Source organism: Miscanthus floridulus, chromosome 2, assembly GCF_019320115.1.
Source record: "Miscanthus floridulus cultivar M001 chromosome 2, ASM1932011v1, whole genome shotgun sequence".
Lineage (NCBI taxonomy): Eukaryota > Viridiplantae > Streptophyta > Magnoliopsida > Poales > Poaceae > Miscanthus > Miscanthus floridulus.
The window spans coordinates 181,268,009-181,294,560 of record NC_089581.1 but is presented as its reverse complement, the minus strand read 5'-3'; the positions used below and the strand labels follow the sequence as shown (position 1 = coordinate 181,294,560).

Here is a 26,552-nt window from a genome sequence, read left to right as displayed (position 1 = left end):
GCGGAGGAGCCTGGCAGAGGGCCCACAACATCCACCACCACATCAACGATGATGAAGGGGGTAAGCAACCCCCAATCTTCAATCATGCTAGCCAGAACATCATGGCTGCAGCAATGCTAGTCCGAACGATGCCCGAGCCCTCTACCATGGAGGGGCGACGGGTCCACGGCGAGCTCCGAGATCTCCATGAGACCGCCACGGTGCAGCAGGCTGAGAGTTCCACCTCCTGACAGTGTGGAGGCACCTCGGAGCTTCCCATGGCACCGCCTTAGCAGGATAGGGAGGCCTCAATTCATCCTGAGCCCGCTTGGGCACCGACAGCCAGTAGGGTCCCCTTGCTGCATGACCGCCTTGACAACCAATGCGAGGCGTAGGGCGACCACGAGGTGGTCAGTAGGCGATGATGCCACGATAATGAGGGGCCTGCCTGGGGCTACCATCTGCACCGAGGTGGCCGCTATGATAGTGGGGAAGACCGTAGTCCTTCTCCTAAGCCGCCTGGTCCTTGGGTTTTTAGCAGAGCCATCCACGGTGCTCATTTCCCGGCCTGGTTTCGACAACCTGCCAACCTCACAAAGTATAGCGGCAAACCTAATCCAGAGCTTTGGCTAGCCAATTACCACCTAGCTTATCAGCTAGGCAGCACAAATGATGACCTACTCATCATCCGCAACCTCCCATTGTTCCTATCAGACTCGGCGTGAGCCTGGCTCGAACACCTCCCTCCCTCATAGATCCACGACTAGCGCAACTTGGTAAGGGTCTTTGTTGGGAACTTTTAGGGCACATACGTGCACCCTGGGAACTCCTAGGACCTCAAAAGTTGTCACCAGGGCCCAGACGAGTGTCTCTGAGACTTCATTCGGCGCTTCTCCAAGAAATGCACCGAGTTGCCAAGCGTTGGCGACTCGAAAATCATCTAGGCTTTCCTCTTCGGCACTACCTACCGAGACCTGGTCTAAGAGTTGGGCTAGAACATGCCAACCTCGGTGGCCACACTCCTCGACATCGCCACCAACTTTGCCTCAGGCGAAGAGGCCATTAGGGCCATCTTCCCTGACAACGATGCTAAGGGGAAGCGGAGGGACGAGGCCCCCGGGGCCTCGGCTCCCCACCTCTCCAAGAAAAAGAAGAAGGGTCGCCAGTGGAAGCAGGAAGTCCTCGAGGCCGGCCTAGTCACGGTCGTAGAGCGCAAGAATCCCTGAGGCCCCAGAGGCCCCAGGCTCTTCGATGACATGCTTAAGAAACCCTGCCCTTACCACCAAGGCCCGATGAAGCATGCCCTCAAGGAATGCACCATGCTCTAGCGTTACTATACCAAGCTCGGGCTCCCCAACGACGATGCTAAGAGGAGGGGCATCGGCGACAGGGACGACCATAAGGACGATGGGTTCCCCAAGGTGCACAACACCTTCATGACCTTTGGCGGGCCTTCAGCGTGCCTCACGGCATGCCAGTGGAAGAGGGAGCACTAGGAGTCTACTCAGTGAAGGTGGCCGCTCCCTAGTACCTCAACTGGTCTCAGGAGGTGATCACCTTCGACCAAGATGACCATCCTGATTATGTCCCGAACCTCGGGAAGTACCCACTTGTCGTCGACCCCATCATCGGCAACACCCGGCTCACTAAGGTATTGATGGATGGAGGCAGCGGCCTCAACATCCTCTACACCAACACCCTGGAGCTCCTAGAGCTCGACCAGTCATAGCTTCGGGGTGACGCCGCGCCTTTCCACGACATTGTGCCAGGGAAACGCACATGGCCCCTCGGGCGCATCGACCTGCCCGTCTGCTTCAGTACTCCCTCCAACTACCGCAAGGAGGTCCTCAACTTCGAGGTGGTTGGGTTTAAGGGAACCTACCATGCCATCCTAGGGCGGCCATGCTATGCCAAGTTCATGGCAGTCCCCAACTACACCTATCTCAAGCTCAAGATGCCAGGCCCCAACGGCGTCAACACTATCAAGTCCACGTACAAGCATGCATACGACTACGACATCGAGTGCATCGAGTATGCTGAGGCTATCGTAGAGGCCGGGACCCTCATCGTCAACCTCGACCGACTCGGTAGCAAGGTGCCCGACTCCAAGCGTCGTGCTAGGACTTTCAAGCCCGCGAAGGCTGTCAAGCTCATCTCGGTTGACCCCACCTGCCCCGACGACCGAGTGCTGAGGATCAGCGCCACCCTCGACATCAAATAGGAAGCCATGCTCATCGACTTTCTTCGCATGAATGCTGATATGTTCATGTGGAGTCCCTCGGACATGCCAAGCATACCGAGGGAGGTCGCTGAGCACGCCTTGGATATCGGGGCTGGCTCTAGGTCGATGAAGCAACGTCTGTGCTGATTCGACGAGGAAAAGCATAGGGCCATCGGTGAGGAGGTGCAGAAGCTTTTGGCGGCTGGATTCATTAAAGAAGTGTCCCATTCGGAGTGGTTTGCTAATCCTGTATTAGTTAAGAAGAAAAATGGGAAGTGGAGAATGTGTGTAGACTACACCGGTCTAAACAAAGCATGTCCAAAAGTCCCTTTCCCATTACCTCGAATCGACCAAATCATTGACTCCACTGTGGGATGTGAAACCCTATCCTTCCTTGATGCATATTCTGGTTACCATCAGATCAAGATGAAAGAGTTCGACCAGCTTATGACTTCTTTCATCACACCATTTGGCATGTACTGCTATGTGACTATGCCATTCGGCCTCAGAAATGCAGGGGCCACATACCAGCGGTGCATGACCTATGTCTTTAGAGAGCACATCGGGCGGACCGTCGAGGCCTATGTGGATGACATCGTGGTCAAGTCCAGGAAGGCCAGTGATCTCGTCAGTGACTTGGAAATAGCCTTCAGATGCCTCAGGGAAAAGGGCATCAAGCTCAACCCTGAGAAGTGTGTCTTTAGGGTCCCCCGAGGCATGCTCTTAGGATTCATAGTCTCAGAATGTGGCATCGAAGCCAACCCGGAGAAGGTCTCGGCCGTGACCAACATGGGGCCGATCCGAGACCTCAAGGGAGTATAGAGGGTTATGGGATGCCTTGTGGCCCCGAGCCGCTTCATCTCATGCCTTGGCAAAAAAGGCTTGCCTCTGTACCGCCTCTTGAGGAAATCAGAATGTTTTTCTTGGACCCCCGAGGCCAAAGAAGCCCTCGCCAAACTCAAGGCATTGCTCACCAATCCTCCTATCCTAGTACCGCCGGCCAAGGGCAAGGCCCTCTTACTCTACGTCCATGCAACGACCCAAGTGGTCAGCGCGGCCATAGTGGTCGAGAGGCAGGAAGAGGGGCATGCTCTACCCATCCAACGACCTATTTACTTCATCAGCAAAGTGCTCTCCGAGACCAAAACACGCTACCCCCACATCCAGAAACTGATCTACGTCGTGGCCTTGGCTCGTCGCAAGCTACGTCACTACTTTGAGTCCCACCAGGTGACCGTGGTATCATCTTTCCCTTAGGAGAGATAATCCATAACCGGGAGGCCTCGGGTAGGATAGCCAAGTGGGCCGTCGAACTCATGGGGGAGGCTCTGTCCTTTGCACCGTGGAAAGCAATTAAATCTCAGGTCTTGGCTGATTTTGTGGCAGAGTGGACCGACACCCAACTGCCACCTACCCAAGTCTAGGCAGAATGCTAGACTATGTACTTCGATGGGTCCCTAATGAAGACCGGGGCGAGCATGGGTCTGCTCTTCATCTCACACCTCGGAGTACACATGCGCTACATGATTTGGCTCCACTTCGCCGCCTCCAACAACACAGCCGAGTACGAAGCCCTCGTCAATGGCTTGCAGATCGCCATCGAACTTGGAGTATGGCGTCTTGATGTACGGGGTGATTCGTAGCTCATTGTCGATCATGTGATGAAGGAGTCGAACTGCCATGACTCCAAAATGGAGGCGTACTGCAAGCTGGTACGTCGCCTTGAAGACAAGTTCGACGGCCTCAAACTCAACCACATCACGCGTAAATTCAATGAGGCCACGGATGAACTAGCAAAGATGGCGTCGGCACGGGCCCCCCGAACGTCTTCGCCAGAGACCTCCACAAACCTTCCATCAACTATGCCTTGGCGGTGGAAGAGGGCCTAGCGGTCGAGCCCCCCGCATGGCTCGAGGCCCCCTCTATCGCCGAGACTCCTTCGGTCGAGCCCGAGGTCATGGAAGTCAACACGGAGCCTCCCAAGGCCATCCAGGGCATAGACTAGCGAGTCTCATTCCTTGATTGCCTCATCCAAGGAGAGCTTCCCACTGATAGGACTGAAGCCCGATGGCTTGCTCGGCGAGCCAAGACTTACGCTCTCAGTGATGGTGAATTGTGCAAGCGAAGCCCATTTGGCGTCCTCCAACGATGCATCACTACCGAGGCAGGTCAAGCCCTACTTTGGGACTTGCACGCAGGAGCCTGCGGGCACCATGCAGTGCCTCGGACGCTTGTCAGAAATGCTTTTTACTAAGGGTTCTACTAGCCAATGGCTATTGCTGACACCACCAAGCTAGTATGCTCCTGCAAGGGATGCTAGTACTACGCACGACAGATGCATCTCCTGGCCCAAGCTCTCCAAACCATCCCCATCACATGGTCGTTTGCTGTGTGGGGGCTCAACATGGTTGGGCCTCTACAGAAGGCCCTCGGGGGCTTCACCCATCTACTGGTAGCAATCGATAAGTTCTTTAAGTGGATCGAGGCTCGTCCAATTAATCGAATCAAGTCCAAGCAAGCAGTGCTATTCTTCACTGATATCATCCACAGGTTCGGGGTTCCAAACACCATCATTACCGACAATGGGATGCAGTTCACCGGCCACAAGTTCCTGACGTTCTGTGACGACCACCACATCCATGTGGCCTGGTCGGCCATAGGACATCCTAGGACAAACGACCAAGTAGAGCGTGCTAATGGCATGATCCTACAAGGCCTTAAGCCAAGAGTATACAACCGGTTGAAGAAATTTGGCAAGAAATGGCTTGCCGAACTCCCATCGGTCATCTGGAGCCTGAGGAACACCCCGAGTTGAGCCACAGGGTTCACACCGTTCTTCCTGGTCTATGGAGCCAAGGCCATCCTCCCCACTGACTTGGAATATGATTCCCCGAGGCTATAGGCCTACAACAAGCAAAGTAACCGCACTGCCCGCGAAGACACCCTCAACCAACTGGAGGAAGCCCGTGATGTTGCGCTGCTGCATTCGGCCAAGTACCAGCAAGCCCTATGATGCTATCAAGCCTGGTGCATTCGAAGCCAAGACCTAAAAGTGGGTGACCTAGTGCTGAGGCTAAGGCAGAGCAACAAGAGCCACCACAAGCTGACCCCACCATGGGAAGGACCATACATCATCACCCAAGTGCTAAAGCCTGGGACCTACAAGCTAGCCAACGAGAAGGGCGAAATCCTCACCAACGCTTGGAACATAGAACAGCTACGTCGCTTTTACCCTTAAATTTCCAAGCATTGTATACATTGTTTCTCGAAATACAATTAAGAAGCATTCTTTAGTTGTTCTAATTTTTCGAGAAACCCTCCGGGCCCATCATGGGCCTCAACATTATGATAACACCATAAGGGAGACATGGCTCTACCTCTATAGAATTGAGCCTCCCTCAGGGGCTAGAAGGGGGGGACTCCCCCCCCCCCTAAGTCCCACGTACCATTTTTTAGTCATTTTTCAAAAAAAAAATCTACGCCAAACTCTCTATCATGCTCTGATAAATCAATTGTAAAAGACCTAAGGACCAAAAGTCTGCCTTAGGGCCAAAAGGCCAGCCAAGTTGCGAGATGGCCTATGCCTCCAGGCTACGACACTCCCTCACCACCTTTTTGCCCTAGGGACAGCTTAGGCTCTAAGGAAGTTTTTTGCAAGCAATATGTTCAGAAACAAGACAGAGGGCAAAGGCTCAGAAATACAATAAAAAACGATTAAGAAGCGTAGATGCATAAGTACTTCAGAAAGGCCTCAACGGCCACTAGCGTTATGACATGGTAATGTAATCCTTAATTTATTTACATGGCCTCTTGGGCCTAGGTCAAGGCTTAGGGTCTCCAGCATCGGTGAACGATGGGGAAGGGACCACCTCCTCTTCAAACAGCTTGGCCAGCGCCATGCCGGGGCCCTCAGTTGCCTCCATCAGCTTCGTGACCTCCTCATCATCCTCGGGCAAGATGTAGCCATCACTGATGGCCTCGAGGTCAATGCCAATGTAGTGCAAGGAGACGACGGCTAGGGTGCGCTTGATGCCCACATGCAGCGCCCCCAAAGTCGCTCACGCACTTGGCCGCTCAACGTGACCAAGCGGCTCCTAAGGGAGCTGCTCGACTGGGCCCCTCAACCTCTAGGGCCTTGCACATGGTACGAGCGGCACTCTGCAGCGTGTTGTGCTCCTCGATCTCGACCTCGAACACCGCCTGCACTGCGACAGAGGCCTCGGCTACCTGGGTGACCTCCTTCTCCAACTCTACACCAAAACAAACGAAATGGGGTTAAGCGCAAAGGAAAATGAGCCAAATAGGGGTAGAGGCCTATGGGACTCACCCTCGGCTTTCTCCTCCCAGCGCTGGGCCTTGACCCGAGAGGCCTCGGCTTTCTCCTTCCAGCACTGGGCCTCGACCCAAGAGGCCTTGGCTTTCTCCTTCTAGCCCTGGACCTCAACCCGAGAAGCCTCAGCCGCCCTGGGAGCCTCTTTCTCTAGCTCTGCATCACACCAGGGAGTTAGGGGTCGAACACAAGAAAAACAAATAAAACAAGGGGAATAGGACTCACCCTCGACCTTTCCCTTCCAGACCATAGCCTTGGTTCGGGAGGCTTCGGCCACCTTGAGGGCCTCTGCCAGGGCACCCTTCATCAGCAGGTGCGCACCCTGCTTCACCCCTAGCTACCCAGCGAGGGCCTTGGTAGAGGCCATCGCTTCTTCAGCCCATGACCTAAAGGTGTCCTAATCACCAGCCACCTAGGTCAGCTCCTTCTCTAGCTCCTTGACCTATGCCACCAAAGGGGTGACCTGCTCCTGAGCCATGGCTGCCTCAGCCTTCATATCGGCACAGCGAAGGTGGAGGTCCTCCACCTCCACGCTCCACGCTAATAGAAGCTCATTGGCGTCAGTGAGCAAGCCCTTCTACCACTAGAGCTGGTCCTAGATGTCCCTCTCCCATCAGATGAATAATGACTTCCCGAGGGACTGGGTCTCGAGCTCCTAGATAGGCAAAATAGGGGTCATTCACTGCGAGAAAACTCAGAAAAACACGACACCACATGAGAAAAGAAGGCGTGAACCTAGGCGACCTCAGGCAGATCGTCGGCCACGATGGACAGTGCTGTCCACAGCGACTGCTCCGCCAGCTGGCGGTATTGCTCGAAGGTGTCCTAGCACCCCCCTTAGCCGCGTCCTCGAGGGCGAATAGAGGCTCCCCCTCAGGGTCGTCCTGGCTCTACAATAAGACACATGTGTGATCCCACCTGTGGGGCTCAGGTCATACCCGCATGAGGGCCGAGCTTCCCTCGCTAGAGGTCACCACCTCGACATTGACCACCTCCTTCGCCTAGGAGGTATCATCGGAGGAGATCAAATGGACCTCCACTTCTCGGGCGCTCTCCTACAACAGCGGTGGGCCTTAGACCGGTGGCTGTATTGAGGCTTGCCCTACCTCTGCCTCCACTTCCTGGGCCATCAGCTTCGCTGCGCTCATGCTGGCTCCCACGCACCCTGGCCTCGGTGGTCTCAGGGGCTCCGGTCCTTGCCACTTTGGCCTCGGTGGTCCTAGGCGCCCCGGCCTCCATCGCCTTAGCCTTAGAAGTCTGAGGGGCCTCTGTCTCGCCCTCAGTGGCCTCAGCAACTGAGGGCGCCTTGGCCCCGTCCGACTTGTGGACCTTGGCCTCATGGGGCGTAGGCGTTTCCTCCCCCGCTCGCTCTGTGGCCGCCCCGGTAGCCTCGCCCTAGGTGACTAGCTCCTTTGGGTCGGCCCTCACTGATGCCACACTGTGCTGTACGATGGCCTACGCCTCCACCACCTGTTGAGCAGTAGAGCCCATGCTCACCTTGAGTGACTTACGTGGCGCCAGGGCAGGCACCTCTGCCTGACGCTTCCGGCTAAAGGCAAAACACCCACTTGGTCAGCATATGACCATAAAGCGAGTGGGAGACGATACAAACTCTGCTGAAAAAACACTCACCTCGAGCGGGGATGCAACCGCTTCAGCACTGCGACCCTCCTCTACAACGGTGGTGGTGGCGGCGGTGGCACGACCTCTGTATCCGCTAGGGCCGACCGGCCCTCGCCGGACTCCGGTGCTCCCTCGATCCTCTACAGGGCAGTTGTGTCACCCTCGCTGCCACCTGCTCCACCTCTACCGTCGAGCCCACCGGGCAAACGGTGCGTTTTCCTAATGCCCGTGCCTCGGGCGTGTCGGCCTTGGCCTCGGGGTAGGCGGTTGCCGGCCCCGAGGTGTCCTCTCCTCCTCCTCCTAGAAACGCCGGCTGCTCATCGACGTCCCGAGCGTTGTCTCCCTGACGTCGGGGAGATGGTCCAGGGGACCCCACCCCATCTCGCTCTCGTCATCTTCGCTTGAAGAGTCCATCGACAGCAACAGCGACGGAGACGCCTCCACCAGGAGACCATCCTGCCTCTACTATTGGCGGCACTTCTCCAGTCCCTCGCGCTCAAGGATCTTCCTCGTGCGCTTTGCCTCCTTAGCATCCTTTCGCTTCTTCTGCGCCTTGGCGTGCGCCTAGTTCACCGCTCGCCGCTCTACGTCCTCGGGAACGGGCGGCGGAGAGGCTCACATGTCTCTCATCCCCTATAGGAATGGCGAACACAAATAAGGGACCGGAAAACAGTGAGGTGAGGAACAAGGAGGCCTCAGGGGCCGCAGCAGCATGTGACCTACTAGAGAAAGGTACCCCCACGATGGGCGCGTCACGAATGGGATCAGACCACCAATCTTCAGCCACCCCTCCACCATCTCTCTGACCCGACAAAGAATCTCCTTATCGGAGAGGGCGGAGACGGACATCCGGATGCCCTCGATCGGCTCATCCGGTCTCATCTCAAACAAGCGCCGCCGCCGAGCCATCAGCGGCAGCATCCTCTAGTGGTGGAAGGCCGCCACAACCACAGCCGTCGTGAGGCCATGGCCGCGTAGCCTCTCCAGTCCCTCCAGGAGTGGCTGCAACTTGGGCTAATCCTCCTTCAGGACGCCATACCTCCACTTCTCTGGCTGGCTCTCCATGACCCGACTAGTGTAGGGGGGAAGTCCGCCGTCGTCGTTGTGGAGGAAGAACCAGCTAGTGTACCAGCAGCGATTGGTTGACGCGAGCTAGGCCGGGATGTAAAGGTGCTGCTAGTCCTGGTGCACTTGGAGAGTGTAGCCACCGGCCCTCACCGCCTTCCTCGTGCCCGTCGGCTTGGTGGTATGCCCCGCCCAGAAGAGGTAGAGCCACAGCTCCCAATGGGGGGCAATCCCCAGGTACCCCTCGCAGATGGCGATGAAGATGGCTGCCTACGCGATGGAGTTAGGGTTGAAGTTGTGGAGCTCCACATCATAGTAGTGCAGGAGCGTCCATATGAACTGGTCCATCGGTAGGCCGAGACCATGCTCGTGAAAGGACATGAAGCTCACAACGTAGCCATCGCATGGCCTCAGCTCTGGCTCGCCTGACAGAGCAATCCACTCCGGCCTGTTGGGGTCGGTAATTGGATGGAGAAGGCCATCGTCGATGAGCGACTAGAGCGTCTCCATGAATATGTCGGACCGACCCCAAGCATCTGCCTTAATGACAACAGCGCCGGCCATGAGTGCGGTGGAGAATGCGACTACGGTGGTAAGCCTCTCTCTCTCTGCCTCGCCCTTCTCCCTTCTTCTCCCCGGTGCTCTCTGTTCCTAGCAATGACTCGAGGGCAGCAAAGGCAAATGTAGGCAAGGTAAGGAGGGGAGGGGCGAGGCTCATTGTGTATTTATGCAGGAAGGGCACGAAGCAGACAGGTGATGAAATCGAGGGAGTTTCCCCCAAATCTAATACAGTTAATCTAGATCCGATTTTACTACCCACGTACCCACCTTTTCCTTATTAATCGCATGAACAGTTATGTCCCATCCACTGACACAGCATCGTGTCCGACCGCTATAGCAGTAGGTGTTGTTCTGCCTCCATGAGAAAACCGCCTCAAAAGGTGTGCCTGCCGTTGTCAAGCCGATGGGGGGGAATATCCCCCACCCGATTCCTTTTAGACGAAGGAACTGGGCACCGAGCCCATTACGGTCCAGGGGTTCGAAGGCTGGGCCCCCAAAGGTTTCAACAGCCACCCCAGGGCAACAGAGTTAGGGACGACTATGGGCGAGCCTATACGGGGTCAAGGCCCAAGCAAGCGAAACGCTTGCGATGCCTTAAGTCATGTCCGAGACCGGTAGGGAGGTCTCCAAATGGGATCCCACCATAGGGAGGCATCGGGCCCCCGGGGCCAATCGAACGACCCTGGGACTCACTAGAGAAGCCCTCTAGTACTTTTAGAGTGCGTCTTTGGACTACTAGCCGACCCCTATCGAACGGGGCATGGGCCTCCACTCGGACTTACCCGATAATAGCTCACCGGAACTGTCACCGCTCACGCCCACCGAGGGTAGCCTGGCATATTCCACCCCTCCTTTCGAACGAAAAGGATGCATAAGGGTCGCATAAAAAGCTAGGGGAACTCCTGATCGCCCTCTCTCTATGTAGAGGCTCTGGGGCTCTTCCTATAACCTTGCCGAGACCCAGCGACCCAGGCTCGCACGTGAGGGCTCAGCAAACAACCCCTCCTTCCGAGTGAAAAGGATGCGCGAGGGTCGCACAAAAAGCCAGGGGAACTCCTGACTGCCCTCTCGCTCTGTGCAGAGGCTAGGGGGCTCTTCCTACAACCTTACCGAGACCCAGCAACCTAGGCTCACACTTGAGGGCTCGGTAAACAACCTCTCCTTCTGAACGAAAAGGATGCATGAGGGTCACATAAAAAGCCAGGGGAACCCCTAACCGCCCTCTCACTCCGTGCAGAGGCTAGGGGGCTCTTCCTGCAACCTTGCTGAGACCCAGTGACCTAGGCTCGCATGCGAGGGCTCAGCAAATAACCCCTTCTTTCGAGCAAAAAGGATGCGCGAGGGTCACACAAAAAGCTAGGGGAACTCCTGACTACCCTCTTGCTCCATGCAGAGGCTAGGGGGCTCTTCCTACAACCTTGTCGAGACCCAGCAACCCAGGCTCACACTCGAGGGCTCGGCAAACAACCCCTCCTTCCGAACGAAAAGGATACGCGAGGGTCGCACAAAAAGCCAGGGAAACCCCTGACCGCCCTCTTGCTTCGCGTAGAGGCTCGGGGGCTCTTCCCACACCCAGAGCAAAGACAAGCAACCCGAACCTATAGGGGAAAACGCGATAAAGGGCATCAAGCCCATTACGGTCCAGGGGTTTAAAGGCTGGGCCCCCAAAGGTTTCGACAGCCGCCCTAGGGCAACAGAGTCAGGGACGACTATGGGCAAGCCCATACATGGCCGAGGCCCGAGCAAGCAACTGCTCAGGGCACCCTAAGTCGTGTCCGAGACCGGCAGGGAGGTCTCCGAATGAGATCCCACCATAGGGAGACATAGAGCCACCGGGGCCCATCGAACGGCCCTGACACCCACTAGAGAAGCCCTCTGGTACTTTTGGAGTGCGTCTCTAGACCGCTAGCCGACCCCTATCGAATGGGGCATGGGCCACCACTTAGACCTACCCGATAATAGCTCACCGAAGGTGTCACTACTCACGCCCACCGAGGGTAGCATGGCACCCTCCACCCCTCCTTCCGAACGAAAAGGATACGTGAGGGCCGCACAAAAAAGACAGAGAAACCCCTAATCGCCCTCTTACTCCGAGCAGAGGCTTGAGGGCTCTTTCTACAACCAAACCGAGGCTCAGCGACCTAAACTCGCACTCATGGGCTTGGCAAAACATAATAAAACCCCTCGCATGATGTGAGAAAAGCCCCAGAAGGAGTCAATCCATTCCTCCAGGGCCTCGAGGGCTACACCCGGTGGGTGCGCTCGCGCGCACCCACCGAGGCCTCAAGTACGAAACACCATCCCGTCAGGAGCTGCCGCGAGCCGAGTCTCGTCAAAACCTCAGGGAGAGCGCTCACACTCTCCCTGAGGCTCGGGGGCTACTGTCGGGTACCATAGAAAAAGGTCCCCTAAGCAACAACTAAAAAAAATCGCTTAGACCCCATCAAAATCAATGCCAAGAGACAAACTATTGGCTAACCCCCGGCCTTGACCGAGGCCACCGACTCTCCGCCTCGCTCAAGGCCTCGCACGAAAGGCCTCAGATGGCCTACTGAATTTCTGCCTCGCTCGAGGCCTCGCACAAGAGGCCTCAGACGGTCTACCGATTTTTTGCCTTGCTCAGAGCCTCGCATGAGAGGCCTCAGATGGGGAACCGATTCTCCATCTCGCCCGAGGCCCCATGCGTAAAGCCTCGGACGAGATGCCGATTCTCCGTCTCGCTCGAGGCTGGCTCGGCAATAACCCTGTCACCTCTGCCTCAACCGATCTCCCCAACAGAGCATCGCGTCCCATTAATGCGGCCAATCACTCCCGCAACATCAGACGGACGATGGCTCGATGTAGCAGAGCAGCCGACGAGATGGGAAGTCGCATCAGCACCATACCGTCTGGGATAGGACAGGACAGGGCAGGGGTTACTGGCCACTATGCTCGGTACTGTGCCCACGACCGGTGCCTGCACTGCACTATGCTACCTAACCCCTGCTCCAGGAACAACATGGCATAGGGAGTCAAGTCCGGGTCACTATAGCCTCAGAATCAGTGTATAGGACCAACTGCTCCCTCCACGCCTCGATAATCTACTTCAGGGTCTCGGCAACCTCGGGATTCACGCCCGCCGAGCCCCCCACAATGGCTCGACCTTGGCACCAACTGAGCCTCGGCTCTTCACGCGGTCAACACACAGCGATCGGCATGTCGCCCGCCAGGCCCTACGTCAAGCTATCACTGGAGCTCCCACGTCGCATAGGATCGGATGTGATTGGCGTGTTGCTCTAGCACTTCAAGGGTAGGACCACTCCATCGACCATGCCGCCACAGTAATAGGCTATAGGGCTCGGACATGCCACCTCTGTTCGCACGACACCACGTAGCTAACACATATATCACCCCTGTCCCCCCTTCAACTATAAAAGGGAGGGATCGGGGCCGTTTCTAAGAGAGGACAGACTAACTCTCACGCTCATAGACACTCAGGCATAGACGAACTCACGAGATAGACAAACACGGGTTCACGAGGTAGACGAACACACGCTCAACACTCTGTGATGCGCACACTTCCCCGCTGCCTGAGATCAACATCTCAAGCAATCCATGCTGCTCCACGCAGAGACCTAGGACTAGCTCCCTCTCTCGTCCTGCTTATAACCCCCTACTACGAGCATTTCGGTGCAAGGAATACGAGATCGATCTCTCAGACTGGACGTAGGGCACCTATTGCTTGAACTAGTATAAACCTCGTGTCTCTTTGCATCACCATCCGGGATTAGGGGCACGCAGTACATTTTCACTAGTTGGTTGAGGGCCCGCCGGTCCAAAACACCGACACATGGTTTGATTTACTCCTCGATTACTCCCTCAAAACCAAATCCAAGGACCCTAGGAGCTATCTAACTATCTTTCTCCTTCGATTTTTTTCTCTGTGTTGTGTGTAGGTTTCCACCGAGATGCTGAGCTGGGCAGCCATGACACCCAGGCAGGGCTAAGGAGCCCTGAGCGTGCTTCTGTGTGGGGATTTGGACTCCGGCCACAACTCTCCCCAATGTGACAGTGAGTTGTTTGGCTAGTCTACTGCTGGCTTGTTTCACATTATTTCAGCTTATTCTCTCTCATAACACTATTCAATCATTCGAAACCATCCGAAATCACTGTGCATCAGCCGAACACGCCCACATCTTCCTTTCCTTTGTTTTTTTACCTAGCCTGTAAATCTGTAACTCAATGCTACATATCTCAGTGCTCTAGATGTGTAGGTTATTGTGTTAAGAGTTTTAACCAAGGCTCAAGTATTATGTGTGTACTTGTGCTAAAAAAAGAATACTTCTTGTTCTAGTAACAGTTAGCCAATCTTTTTCCTGCAGCCTGAACATATTGTCTAGTGTTTGTTCTATGTGCAAAACTAGATGTGTAGGTTATTGTGTTAAGAGTTTTAACCAAGGCTAAGTATTATGTGTGTACTTGTGCTAAAAAAAGAATACTTCTTGTTCTAGTAACAGTTAGCCAATCTTTTTCCTGCAGCCTGAACATATTGTCTAGTGTTTGTTCTATGTGCAAAACTAGTACAGTCAAGATATTTGTTCCCTTGACATGTGTTCTGTGCTCTTGGTAGACAAAGGAATATTTTCTCTAGGCTGTGTAGGTGAAACCTCACCTTAATCTTAATGATATTTAGCTTCAATCTTGGGCTTGTTTCCTTCAGACACTCTCTCCCCCTACGGGTCTTGATTACTTCGAATGTGCTTTCTAATTTTCTTGCAGGCACTTGGGATCTCTCGTGGCTTCCTCTCCTGGTCAGCCCCCTTCTTTTTCACCCTATGTCGCTCTCAAATCAAGTCACCATCTTGTGCCGTTGAAAAAGTTGATGTTTTTCTCAAGCAAGGAGTGGACGAGGTGTTTTTCTGGAGGCCTCAACTTGAGTGAAGAGCCTAGAGCTGGATGGCTACTGCTTCGACAGAGGCGAGGCTCCTTTTACCTTTACTGAACTCTTTTTCTATTAGGTCTGGTTTAGTTCCCAAAAAATTTCACCCCAAACTATTATATCGAATTTTGCGGCACATGCATGGAGTATTAAATATAGACGAAAAAACTAATTGCACAGTTTGGTTAGAAATCGCGAGACGAATGTTTTAAGACTAATTAGTCCATGATTAGCCATAAGTGCTACAGTAACTAACAAGCGCTAATGATGGATTAATTAGACTTAATAAATTCGTCTCGCAGTTTCCAGGCGAGCTATGTAATTAGTTTTTTTTATTAGTATTCAAAAATCCCTTCCAACATCCCAAAACATCCGATGTTTCGCGAACTAATCACAGCCTTACTCTTCCCCATCTCTCATAGAAGATATTTTACTCCGAGTCTCAGCCTAGTCAAGTCACTTCACTACGTGCTGTCCAGCTGTTGCATAAACTAGTACCAAGTGATCTATGGCCTTGTTTAGTTTTAAAAAGTTTTCCCAAAAAGTGCTACAGTAGTCATCACATCAAATCTTGCGATACGTGCATGAAACATTAAATGTAGACGAAAAAAAACTAATTGCACAGTTTAGTTGGAAATCGCGAGACGAACGTTTTAAGCCTAATTAGTCTATGATTGAATACTAATTGCCAAATAAAAACAAAAGTGTTACAATAGCCAAATTCCCAAATTTCACCCAACTAAACAATTCCTATGTACTAGTGTACCTGTGTATGAAAAAGAATGGTGCCTGAATTCTTTTGTGGATTGAACCTGGTCTACAAGTGTACATAAACACCATCAAGGATAAGAATTGACCTATGCATTTTAATATCAAAGTGTGCCAACTGTCTAGCTTGTTGTAATTGATTTTTTTTACTGTGCACTTAGCTGTGATCGGCTATGAGCTAAAATATTGGGTCGTTACAAAGACTATAGCGAATATTTGGTCGGTGATGGCAATTGACAACGGAACATGAAGCTGCAATTTGACATTTATCTAGCTACTAGTTACACTGTATTAGTATTACCAACCATCACCTAATTCGCTGATGCTGAAATTTAGCTTATATTTATGCTTATGCTGAAATGTTGTGAAAGAAAAACACTATTCCATGACTGAAAATAGTTCTGAATAAGCTCAAGGCGCATAATACACTAACTACCAGCCTGTTCGTTTCGGCTTATACGATCTGTAACATCCTAATGGGCCAAAGCGGGCCCAATTAAATTTTAGTATGGGCCGGTGCTACTGCAGCAGAGGGTGTCGGGCACTGCAGCGGCTGGGCTCCAGGCTACTGTTCACCCGAAAATGGGCCGGCCAAATTTGGAGTACTGTTCACGCGGTACTGTAGCACCGCAAAAACACTGCACAATCCAAGTTTAGTACCATACTGGAAATCCTGAAATCGCCGGATCGACTTAAATACCAGGGCCAGGAACACATAGTAACTTTCGGTTAACCGTTTTGTATTTTTCTCTCACATCAAATCAGACAGCAGTACTTTTGGCTTATAATCCACGATCGTTTCGGACGAAACAAACAGTCTCCATGATCGTAAAAGCAACACGTTACGAAAAATGGGCTGTACCAGCTCTATTTCTTTAGGAGGAGCCCTACCAAACGACTTACAGAAGGATTCATATTTTAGAAAACCAGAGGAGTCAAAGTTGTTTTAAGACGTCATAAATTATGGCTCTTTTAAAATAACTTCAGCTCGTCTGAAGGAGTCTCCTAGCAGAAGTCTTGCCAAACAACCCCATGTTCAGCAGAGAGTGCGCCGTCTTTGTCCTACAGCGGTGAGTCGACGCCAGCAGACACATAGGCCCCTCCACGGGAGAGCAGTAGAGAGGACACAACCTCTCCTTGGCCCTTCACCGGATGAAGAAATGAACAGGGCCGATCATTTTTTATTGCTGATGGCCGCTAAAGAAGCGATGTAAAAGTTTGCATTGACTCTTCTCTCTCCTTCATGGGTTCTGTCAATCAACCGACTCATTCTGGTGACACGTAGGACGTTGCATCGGTTTGTTTTCGCAACTGGAGAAGCCCTTGCTCCGCGCCTACGCCCCTGGCGCGTGCCGCCGCCGCCGTGACCGTGACGGACCCAGCCCAACAACGAGCACGACACGCTCCTCCATCGGCCCCACTGTCAACCACCCTCCCTGACAGTAGTGCGCGTATCAAAAATGCATACGAGTACGTACGCCTCGTCCTTTCGGTCTCAATAAAAATTGGAGAGAAAAAAGCTGAGGGAGAGAGAGGCAGAACGAGTCGCGAGAGACTTCAATGCCTGCCATGCAATGCGTAAGCCAGTGCCGAGCCAAACTGCCAATCACGCAGAAACAAGAGGATAGTCCAACGAGGCAGCCGGAAAAGGCTGGCCGACGTGGGCCGCACCACGCCTGCCCGGGCCCCGCGCAATAATATCTCCGTCTCCCTGCCACGGCGCCACGCCACAGATCCTGACGCCTGGGTCCCGCTCGCCCCTCCACCCATGCGACCAGTGCTTGGCTGCTTGCTTCTCCCGTACTTTTTCCCGGTCCCCCCACCGCAGCTGGGGAACTCATTACTCGCCGACACGTAGGTCCCACCATCTGACGGCCCCGCCACCAGTGACCCGAGCCCTCAGAGCATCCTGTGCGCGGAGCTTCCTCCTCGAATGCGCACTAATGGTGGTAGTAATAATTGCTCACTAGTTTAATGAGCAGCAGCACGGCACTGTGCTGTGCTGTGCCTCCATCATCCGATTCCCACATCCCCCGTCGTCGCTTGTTTGTTGCTGCCTTCTCCTTTCCGCCGCGGCGAAAGTGAGGCGCGGGCGAGCTGGGGGAGGGAGACGAACCCGTCATAATTCCATCGCTTAATCGCTTCTCGTGCTCCTGCGTATATAAGCGCGGCAATCGGGACGCCGGGCGAGGTGTCCATTCTTCATCCCACGCCACGCGCGCGCAGGCAAGGCCGGATCGGGCTCTCAGTCAGATCTCGCCGGCCACGACCCGTGAGAGAGGGACAGAGAGAGGGGAGGTTGGCCGGTGATCGGGAGATGATGTTTAGCGGGACGCAGCAGAAGTGCAAGGTGTGCACCAAGACGGTGTACCCGATGGACCAGCTCTCCACCGACGGCGTCGTCTTCCACCGCTCCTGCTTCAAGTGCCAGCACTGCAAGTCTACCCTCTCCGTACGTTCCCTAGCGCATGTTCTCTTCTAATGGGTAGGTGGATGGATCTGTAGGGTAATGCAATGTAGCATCGGGTAGTAGATCTGCGAATTACTGCGACGAACGGATCTGGTGCGAGTTTCCTAGTATCAGGAAAATTCTATATGCCCAGGAGAGATCATGATTTTGTCCATTTCCCATTCGCTAAACAGAGAGGATTGGGCAGAAAATCGATGCAAATGAAAACTCTTATTTGATCTTCTGTTTAGGACGACCTTTCGATGTATGTCTAGGCAAAGATAAGCAGTTGTACAAGGTCTGACAATCTCCGTATTCATCCTTTTCGCCTTTGATAGCTGAGCAACTATTCCTCGTTCGAAGGTGTGCCGTACTGCAAGGCCCATTTCGAGCAGCTGTTCAAGGAGACCGGGAGTTACAACAAGAGCTTCCAATCACAATCACGTACGTTTTCATTCAGTACCGAATCATCGACATGAAAATACAAGCTTTTGTGTTTCTGTGATCTGATGCAGTGATGTGCTCGTGGTTTTCTTCTTTCAGCCGCAAAGATTACTCCGGAAAAGTTGGCCCCTGAGCTGGTGAGTGCCAGTCTGCATGCGTTAGTTTTTGTCTCATTGTATTCCTGAATTGGAGAAGTGATAAATTTTGTCCAAAATCTGCTATCCAGACCAGATCACCAAGCAAAGCTGCAAGGATGTTTTCAGGAACACAAGACAAGTGTGCGACTTGCGGTAAAACCGCATATCCTCTTGAGAAGGTAATTTTGGTCACATTATGCCTTTTTCCTTTTCATTATTTCCTTTCAAAATTTTGGGATGTAGCTTGTGAAAATTTGGCATCTAATTCAGTAGTTCATCAAGGTCAATCTTTACTATGGAACATCTCAGGATCAATCCCCATGGGTTTCAATGGCTTTCACAACTGAACAAAATATTTGTCCCCTTCTAGTCATGTTAACCAGGTCGTGCTGTCAACCTAAATTTTGCTCCATTTAACAATAAAATTTTATCTTTGTTCATCTTAATTTGTCTAATTATCCTTTCATGATTGCCTTGAGTCATCAAAACTCTTATTTCTGATCGCTTTCCTTGAGCCAGCAAAACATGTGGACAGTGGTTCTAATGCATGGCTGTTAAAAACATTGCAGGTAACAGTTGAAGAAAAGGCCTACCATAAGTCATGCTTCAAATGCTCCCACGGGGGCTGTGCGATTACACCTTCCAACTATGCAGCCTTGGAGGGCATCCTCTACTGTAAACACCATTTCTCTCAACTTTTCAAGGAGAAGGGAAGCTACAACCACTTGCTCAAGCGCGCGTCGGTCAAGCGTGCTGCTGAAGCACAGCCAGAACAACCAGCCTCTGATTCCTCCTGATTGCGCCATTTCAACAGCGGGGGTTTGAAGAGCCTCATGTTTTTACTTAAAACCGCATGCTGTATGTTATTCCATCTACGCCCTGAGGATCCCGGACTTCTCTATTTTGGTATCCTCTGCTGTGCTAGTTGGATCACATCAGTGAACCATGGAATTGCTGTCATTTTCAATGAAATTGTTGTGCATCAAGTATTGAAATCTTCACTGAAATTGTTGTGCACCAAGTAATGAAATCGGGTATCTTGCCCTTATTGATCGATATATTTATTGTCTATGTTGTTTTGTTGTCTTGGGTACTATGCAGTCTGGTTTGGCATATGGTCCTAAAAGGTTCTTTTTGGTTGAGTGAACTTTCTTCTCTATATATAGCCATATAGGTCGAAAAGCTACCCTGTTTTGGGAGGTTTCTGCCTCCCAGAAAGGGAAAGGGAAAGTGAAGAAGCTCTCCCAGTCCCAGGCAGGGTTAACAGTTACACTTGCAACTAGCCGAGTTTGTTCTTGTACGGTCTTGTGCGCAGAGAACTGCCGACTGCAAGACATCCCTGTCGCTGGATTACGCTGAGCACAATTACATGAGTGCCTCATGCTCTAAGCATGTTCGATGCAAATGGTAGCGTTGGAAATTGAAATGCTCGTGAGATTTGAAGAGCAATCAGAACATGGCTAATAATAACACAGATGACTGCTAGTTGTATATTGTTGCCATATCATTTACAACCTTCTAATAGCCCACTCATATAATAGTTGACTACTGATATAACTACACTATTAATATCTGACCTATCATACTGTCACAAAGATTCTTGAAGCACGAGTATAAGCTGGCTGTAAGTTTATAGCTAGTTTCACTTATTTCTCCTCTCCTCTCCTAGTCTCTCCTCCACCTCAACATAAATCATGTGGCACCTTATACGGACCTACTTACATCATCTTATTATACTTGGTACAATTCACGGCTTTAAAGTTGCTGACACTGCCTATAATATTCGCATGTGCCACTAGGAAGTCAGAATAAATAGAAAGGGCTAGATTAATTTTGTGTATATGTTCATCCATATACTCCTGTTATCTTGTGCACCAGATATTTCCACCTTTAAATTCAAAAGGATTTAAAAACCCTTATGCGGACTAAGATTTTTGAAAATCAACTGTGACTGCCTTAAACCATAAACGTACGGTACTGTCCACAGTATAGAGCTTGTAGACCAGCTTATTAGGCACTCATCTCATCTAGGCAAAGTTGATTGAAAAAACAAAAGTATGCACTCATGCAAATGAATTAGGTCACGCCTGTAGTCGAAGCCAGAGACGTGAGCACTACCGAATAGTTTCATAACCTTGAAGAGCATCAACTATATGACTATGAGATACGAAAAAGGACCAATTATACTTAGAATGTAACTCACTTCTATTTCTTAAACCATCTTCTCAGGTTCTGACTCATGTTTATAACCATGCTATACACAAATTAAACAAAAAAAAATCCAAGTTGAACAACACAAAAAATGTAAACCCCACCACTGCATCCGCTATATATATGTTCGACAACAATGCCATCATCTAGTACAAAATGGTGCATTTCACCACCCTATTTCCATATCCTCGATGAGGATGAGCACACGCAATTGGACAAGACAACAAAGAAAAGTTAAGTGGCTACATACGAAGGCGGGTCAAGATTTCCAGTTCTCCCCGCAACTCAAATTATACCACAGATCATTATACCACAGATCAGCTCGTGCTTACAGTTCTCCAATTCTCCCCTGCATAGACACCTTCACTTCCAAGTTCTTCCTCTATTCTAAGTAGCTGCAAAATCAACGTTGCAAGGTTACCACAAGTCAGCTGTATTCATGGTGGTGTGTATGCTGTGTACTTGCATAGAAATATAAAGGATTCAACAAAAAGAAAAACCTGATTGTATTTAGTTAGACACTCTCCACGGCAGGGGGCACCGGCTTTGATCTGTCCGGCTGCAGCACCAACAGCCAGGTCAGCAATGAAAGAATCCTCAGTATCTCCAGACCTATGTGACACCATCACACCCCAATGAGCATCCTTTGCCTGCTTCAAAACCTCTATGGCCTCAGTGACAGTGCCCACTTGATTTGCCTGCATATATAAAAATGTTATTGACAAACTAAACATGACAAGAAACACAACAGGTATACTAAGGGCCCCTAACGAATATAGAAACTTTGCAGGCAGCGGTATGTTTCCTGCCAAAACCTATGAAATAATCGTGTTCGAAATAGGGCATCAACAGAATCACATATGAACTTTAAGGGAACAAAGATTGTTATGAAAATACACATGCAAGCAAGAGGTTGTGATCACAATGTGCCTAGAGGCTACAGCCTACTAGTTTAATTGCAAGTTTCTCAGCTTTCAGCAAATTCAAATAATATATGGATGACAAATGTATTACTGTTTCAGATTGAATACAACACTGTTCTATATAAATAAACTTACAACTCAGACTACACAAAGCTTCATTTATAATGCACATTGAGAAGGAAGAGTAGCGTTTTAATAAACAATAAGTATGAGCATCCAAATATTGTCAAATAAAGCATGCCTTGTTCCAGAGTTACATATCATGTGGTACTGTTACTTGTCACTCTCGAACTATTCCAATAACATGGATATATAACACAAACTAGCCCCAATAAGAAAGAATTTATATGGATGACTTGATACTTGCCTTGAGAACAAGAGCATTGCAAGTGTACTCATTAACTGCCCGCTTAATGCGTTCGGGGTCAGACATTAACAAGTCATCCCCTGCAACCTGTACACATTTCATACCATGAGCTACTCACGAACTAATAATAACTGAAAGTTAGAAGAAAAAACCACCTGGCACAGCTCTAGAGTGGTCAATTTTTTTGAGTGCTCCCAGTCATCTTTATCAAAGGGCTGCTCAATGGAGACAAGTGGGTACTCTAGTGCAGAAAGTGGAGGCAAGAAAACAGTGAACTTGTGTTTATATGCTTCATGAAACTAAAATATGTAGAAGAAAAAGAAAGATGATGTCAACCCACAATCCAGGGATACCTGAACAAAGCTGGCTATAGATCTCAATCATATCATCAGCAGTTTTGAAGTTCTGCCCTGATTTCTTTGTTGACTTGAACTCCAGATCATATTTCTTTCCTGCAAAGAGTTGGGTGAACATAGCCATAAACGAACTCATTGACACAGCAAATACAAAAGAACCCAATGCATGGACTATAGAATCAACTAACATTCAAGCTCAATATTTCTAAGATTCAAGATTGTACAGTATCTGGTCATCCGAATGCAAGTAGAGTATGTAGCAACATCGTTACAAGATTCCTGCTAGGTGGTTCTGAAAGCATGCTTTCAATGGGGCTGGTTCTGGTGTTTAGTAGCAACAATATTAAACAAACAGATGACATCACGGAAGAAATGAGGCATAAATAATATGGATAGGGGCCTAAAAGTGAAAACACTGCATGAAACTCTTCCAGTAATCAGACACAACCAGAGCAGCAGAATGATTACACCCTATCACCAAATTTCATAGTCTGTTTTATATTTTTATTCACAGAGCTAATTTTTGAACATTTACATAGTCCATGCATAGGCAATGCACTGCTTTTCTACTTACCTACACAAAAATCAGTAGCAGCAACATCAATTGCCAATTTTATTCTTCCATTATATCCAGCCCTCTCTATTGCCGCAATAACAAGATCCAGGCCTTCAGATATGCTGAACATCAATAAAGCAACATAGATATTGGCATATTGAAATCCATATGTAAGTCCCCAATTGGGAAAACAAGAAATATGTGATATCAGAAAATAGAAAATGAGTTTCTCACTTGCCTGGAAATATTTGGAGCAAATCCACCATGATCTCCAATGTTGCAGCTGTCTGAGCCACATTTCTCCAAGATAATATCCTGTAAAAGTAATTATTAGTAAGTAAATATCTACAAAAGTGAGCATACCTTTCTGGCAGTCTGAGGGGAAAACTTGTAAGAGCTAAGAGGTCCATAATGTCAGTACTTTGCCTCAACGACAACCGGCCCAAATGAATTAATAGTAGCTAAATTCAGACCGGGAAAAAAGAGAGAAGGAACCAGAAAGGCTGAGTGCAATATTAGTTTTTTATTGAACACAATCTTATGATGTTTGATGAACATCTTGAACCAAGTACCAGTGGAAAACAACACTTATGTTATATCTGCAGCACAGATTGTTATAAGTGAAGGCTACCTTGAGATGGTGATAGGTCTCTGAACCCATCTGCATTGCTTCTTCAAAGTTCTTAGCACCAACAGGAAGGATCATAATTTCCTACAAAGAAGAAAGGTTTATAGTTACTCCAGAGCTACAGTTAAACATGTTGATATGGCTGATATACATGAACAACTAACTATATTAATATGTTTCTGTTTAGGCAAAAGATAACTCAAGTGGACAAAATAAGGGAATAATGCCTTCAACTTCTCAGATTCTAAAGGTTTGGAGGAATACTTGAATGGGAAGACCATTTCCAGCATGCTTTCCACCATTAATGACTGTAATTGCAGGGACAGGAAGAGTTGTAGCGCTTTTGCCAACAAGATCTGCTATATGCTTGTAGAGTGGAACCTGCACAGCAACAAGCATCCAATGATCCGGCAATAAGAATTCTGTGCTGTGGCATGACACATTTATCAAATTATGATGATTTTAGCAGAAAAACAGCACCTCTTTTTCAGCAGCACCAGCTTTGCAAGCTGCAATTGACACTGCCAGCATAGCATTTGCTCCAAGCTCAGCCTGCATTTCGCACAATATCATAGCTATTTCCATTTGGACAAAATCTATTTGCCAGAAATAAGGGAACGGAATCAAGATACAAAAAAAATTGAGGCAGTAGTGGTAAGTGGAAACACAAGTACAGTGAAAATAATAGCATTATTTCCGAACAATCAAATATAACCGAAATAATTAGTTTCCCATACTGCCCCTAAATTGACTATACCCAATGTAAAGAATTGCTTGAGCATATGGAGCCATCCGTCGTTGTTTGTGTATAGCATGGGTTTGACAATGCAGAATTTAGGAACAAAAAACCGCAGAGGAGAGAAAAAGGGAAAGGATCTCCGAGTGTTCCACCTTGTGGCGCGCCTTGTCCAAGTCCATGATGGCCTGGTCGATCTGCGCCTGCTGCTGCGGATCCATCCCAACGAGCGCCTCCGACACCTTGTCGTTGATCACCCGCACCGCGTCGGCGACCGCCCTGGCGAGGATCTTCCGCCTCTCGGAGGCCCCGGTCGAGTCGGCGGCGGCGCCCTCGAGCGCGCCCGAGCCGGCCGCGGATGCTCGGTGCACGGCCTTGTTGGTGTGCAACTCGACCTCAACGGCCGGCGCACCGTGGCCGTCAAGGATCTGGCGCGCCCGCACCCTCGTGATCACGGCGGGCGCCGCCCGCCGCATGTGGCCCGCGATGAAGAGCACCGGGTCGAGGGCCTTGGCGCGGACCGCCGCGTTCACGGCCTCCTCGATCTTGCGCGAGAGCAGGTGCTTCTCCAGGTACTCCTGCACCGACATGGCTGCCACGGCGGTGGAATTCTTCTCCTCCTCACGACTTCACCACGCCGTGCTCACCTCTGCCGTCTCTAGTGCGTGCGGCGAGTCGCCTGAATCCAAAGTCCTGAACTAGGAAGACAACGAGACAGAGAGGTCTGACGAGTGTGCACGCGTGGGCCCTGTTTGATGTTGGGCTAAATTGTTTTTTGGCACAAGACCGGGCCTTGGCCCATGAACAAAATTACTAGAAGCCCAGCTACTTTCGATCTAGAAGAGAGACCCACTGGATAGCTCTAGCATTTCTCCACGCTCGAATCCAGCGGCGTCGGGTCCATGCTCGAACACGTGAGAACTCTCCGGAAACTACCTTCTTCTCCACTTCTTCGCTATCGCTTTTCCTTTATAAAATGCTCCCCTTCTAGGAATTAAGAAAGACATCAAGCAGCGTTCAGAAGCTCAACAAAATCGCTCGAATCTCTTTCCCAAAATCTTCGATTCGTCGACAAGAAGACTAAAAATCGAACCGACCATGTCGCTGATCCGCCGCAGCAACGTGTTCGATCCCTTCTCCCTCGACCTCTGGGACCCCTTTGAGGGCTTCCCCTTCGGCTCCGGCAGCAGCAGCAGTCTCTTCCCCTCGTTCCCGCGCACCAGCTCGGAGACCGCGGCCTTCGCTGGCGCGCGGATCGACTGGAAGGAGACCCCAGAGGCGCACGTGTTCAAGGCGGACGTCCCGGGGCTGAAGAAGGAGGAGGTCAAGGTGGAGGTTGAGGACGGCAACATCCTTCAGATCAGCGGCGAGCGCAACAAGGAGCAGGAGGAGAAGACGGACACCTGGCACCGCGTGGAGCGGAGCAGCGGCAGGTTCCTGCGCAGGTTCCGACTGCCCGAGAACGCCAAGACGGAGCAGATCAGGGCCGCCATGGAGAACGGCGTGCTTACGGTCACTGTGCCCAAGGAGGACGTCAAGAAGCCTGAGGTGAAGTCCATTCAGATCTCCGGCTAGACATCGGTCCGCACGTCCGGTCCTCGTGCCTGCGTGATTGGAGGAAACGGCAGTTCGCCTCGGCCGTTCTGTGAAATAAAATTGGGTTAAAAGCATTTTGATTGTATGTCACTAATATGGTGGTAATGTGGTATGATGGTGGAATGTGGTCAGAAACTCTGCGTCTTTTTGGTCTGCCTGGTGGTGTTGAATCTTAGCTTTGAGAGTCCCTGTTGTTGTGGTCTATGTATGATGTATCGTGAGTTTGCTCTTTATCTAGAATTTCTTCATTGTGGTATCTTAAGATCTGTCCATGTTTTTGTCGCTGTACTACCTCCATATCTCATCCTAATAAAAGGTTGGCAGTCCCATTTACTAGTTTTTGTGACTATCAGAGAAATTACTGTTTCATAGGGATGCAAGGCAGGTCAGGGATGCAAGATGGGTTGTCTTACGGGTTGTCCGTAAACCCATTAACAAGCTAATTATAGGCTCTCTTCCCTTCGCTAAAAAACTATGGCCGAAAGTATCATTATTTGTTACAAGAGAAAAACACTATTTTTTCGCTGAAATAGTACGACTCATAAGACGAGCAAACAAGACCTATATCCACAAAAGATTAGCCCATTGGCTCTCACCGGACGCGCCGGTAGTATTGATCGGACGCAGGACCCCAGCGTCCGGTCCTTAGATTTTCACCATGTGTCCCCTATTTCAAATGCTGAT

General features: G+C 50.6%; 4 protein-coding genes across 4 annotated transcripts; 3 read left to right on the top strand and 1 right to left on the bottom strand.

The window, feature by feature from the left end:
* Window positions 1-1,897: 1,897 nt before the first annotated feature.
* On the top strand, window positions 1,898-2,200 carry LOC136537539 (uncharacterized). Its single transcript, XM_066529473.1, has one exon. It carries the CDS (start codon window positions 1,898-1,900, stop codon window positions 2,198-2,200), a length of 303 nt encoding a protein of 100 aa, XP_066385570.1.
* A 15,253-nt stretch (window positions 2,201-17,453) lies between these two features.
* On the top strand, window positions 17,454-19,551 carry LOC136540890 (LIM domain-containing protein WLIM2a-like). Its single transcript, XM_066532929.1, has 5 exons — window positions 17,454-17,917; window positions 18,253-18,358; window positions 18,458-18,495; window positions 18,585-18,674; window positions 19,065-19,551. The coding sequence occupies exons 1-5, from the start codon at window positions 17,783-17,785 to the stop codon at window positions 19,290-19,292; spliced, it is 597 nt and encodes a 198-aa protein (XP_066389026.1). The 5' UTR covers window positions 17,454-17,782; the 3' UTR covers window positions 19,293-19,551.
* Window positions 19,552-20,682: 1,131 nt separating this feature from the next.
* Window positions 20,683-25,161, bottom strand: LOC136535948 (cytosolic enolase 3-like). Its single transcript, XM_066528397.1, has 11 exons — window positions 24,428-25,161; window positions 24,017-24,088; window positions 23,801-23,917; window positions 23,540-23,620; window positions 23,147-23,223; window positions 22,927-23,030; window positions 22,350-22,448; window positions 22,152-22,237; window positions 21,997-22,083; window positions 21,207-21,404; window positions 20,683-21,101 (listed from the first exon to the last, which is right to left on the bottom strand). Exons 1-11 carry the CDS (start codon window positions 24,860-24,862, stop codon window positions 21,024-21,026), a joined length of 1,434 nt encoding a protein of 477 aa, XP_066384494.1. The 5' UTR covers window positions 24,863-25,161; the 3' UTR covers window positions 20,683-21,023.
* A 101-nt stretch (window positions 25,162-25,262) lies between these two features.
* LOC136535949 (17.9 kDa class I heat shock protein) lies at window positions 25,263-26,130 on the top strand. Its single transcript, XM_066528398.1, has one exon. It carries the CDS (start codon window positions 25,371-25,373, stop codon window positions 25,845-25,847), a length of 477 nt encoding a protein of 158 aa, XP_066384495.1. The 5' UTR covers window positions 25,263-25,370; the 3' UTR covers window positions 25,848-26,130.
* Window positions 26,131-26,552: the final 422 nt, after the last annotated feature.

Coding starts and splice junctions, on each gene's coding strand:
- LOC136535949 (XM_066528398.1), top strand. CDS start 25,371: ATGTCGCTGATCCGCCGCAGCAACGTGTTCGATCCCTTCTCCCTCGAC.
- LOC136540890 (XM_066532929.1), top strand. CDS start 17,783: ATGATGTTTAGCGGGACGCAGCAGAAGTGCAAGGTGTGCACCAAGACG. Junction 18,359..18,457: donor GAGCTTCCAATCACAATCAC/GTACGTTTTCAT, acceptor TTCTTCTTTCAG/CCGCAAAGATTACTCCGGAA. Junction 18,675..19,064: donor CCGCATATCCTCTTGAGAAG/GTAATTTTGGTC, acceptor AAAACATTGCAG/GTAACAGTTGAAGAAAAGGC.
- LOC136537539 (XM_066529473.1), top strand. CDS start 1,898: ATGGCAGTCCCCAACTACACCTATCTCAAGCTCAAGATGCCAGGCCCC.
- LOC136535948 (XM_066528397.1), bottom strand. CDS start 24,862: ATGTCGGTGCAGGAGTACCTGGAGAAGCACCTGCTCTCGCGCAAGATC. Junction 24,089..24,427: donor TGGACAAGGCGCGCCACAAG/GTGGAACACTCG, acceptor TGCGAAATGCAG/GCTGAGCTTGGAGCAAATGC. Junction 21,405..21,996: donor GCAATGCTCTTGTTCTCAAG/GCAAGTATCAAG, acceptor TTATATATGCAG/GCAAATCAAGTGGGCACTGT.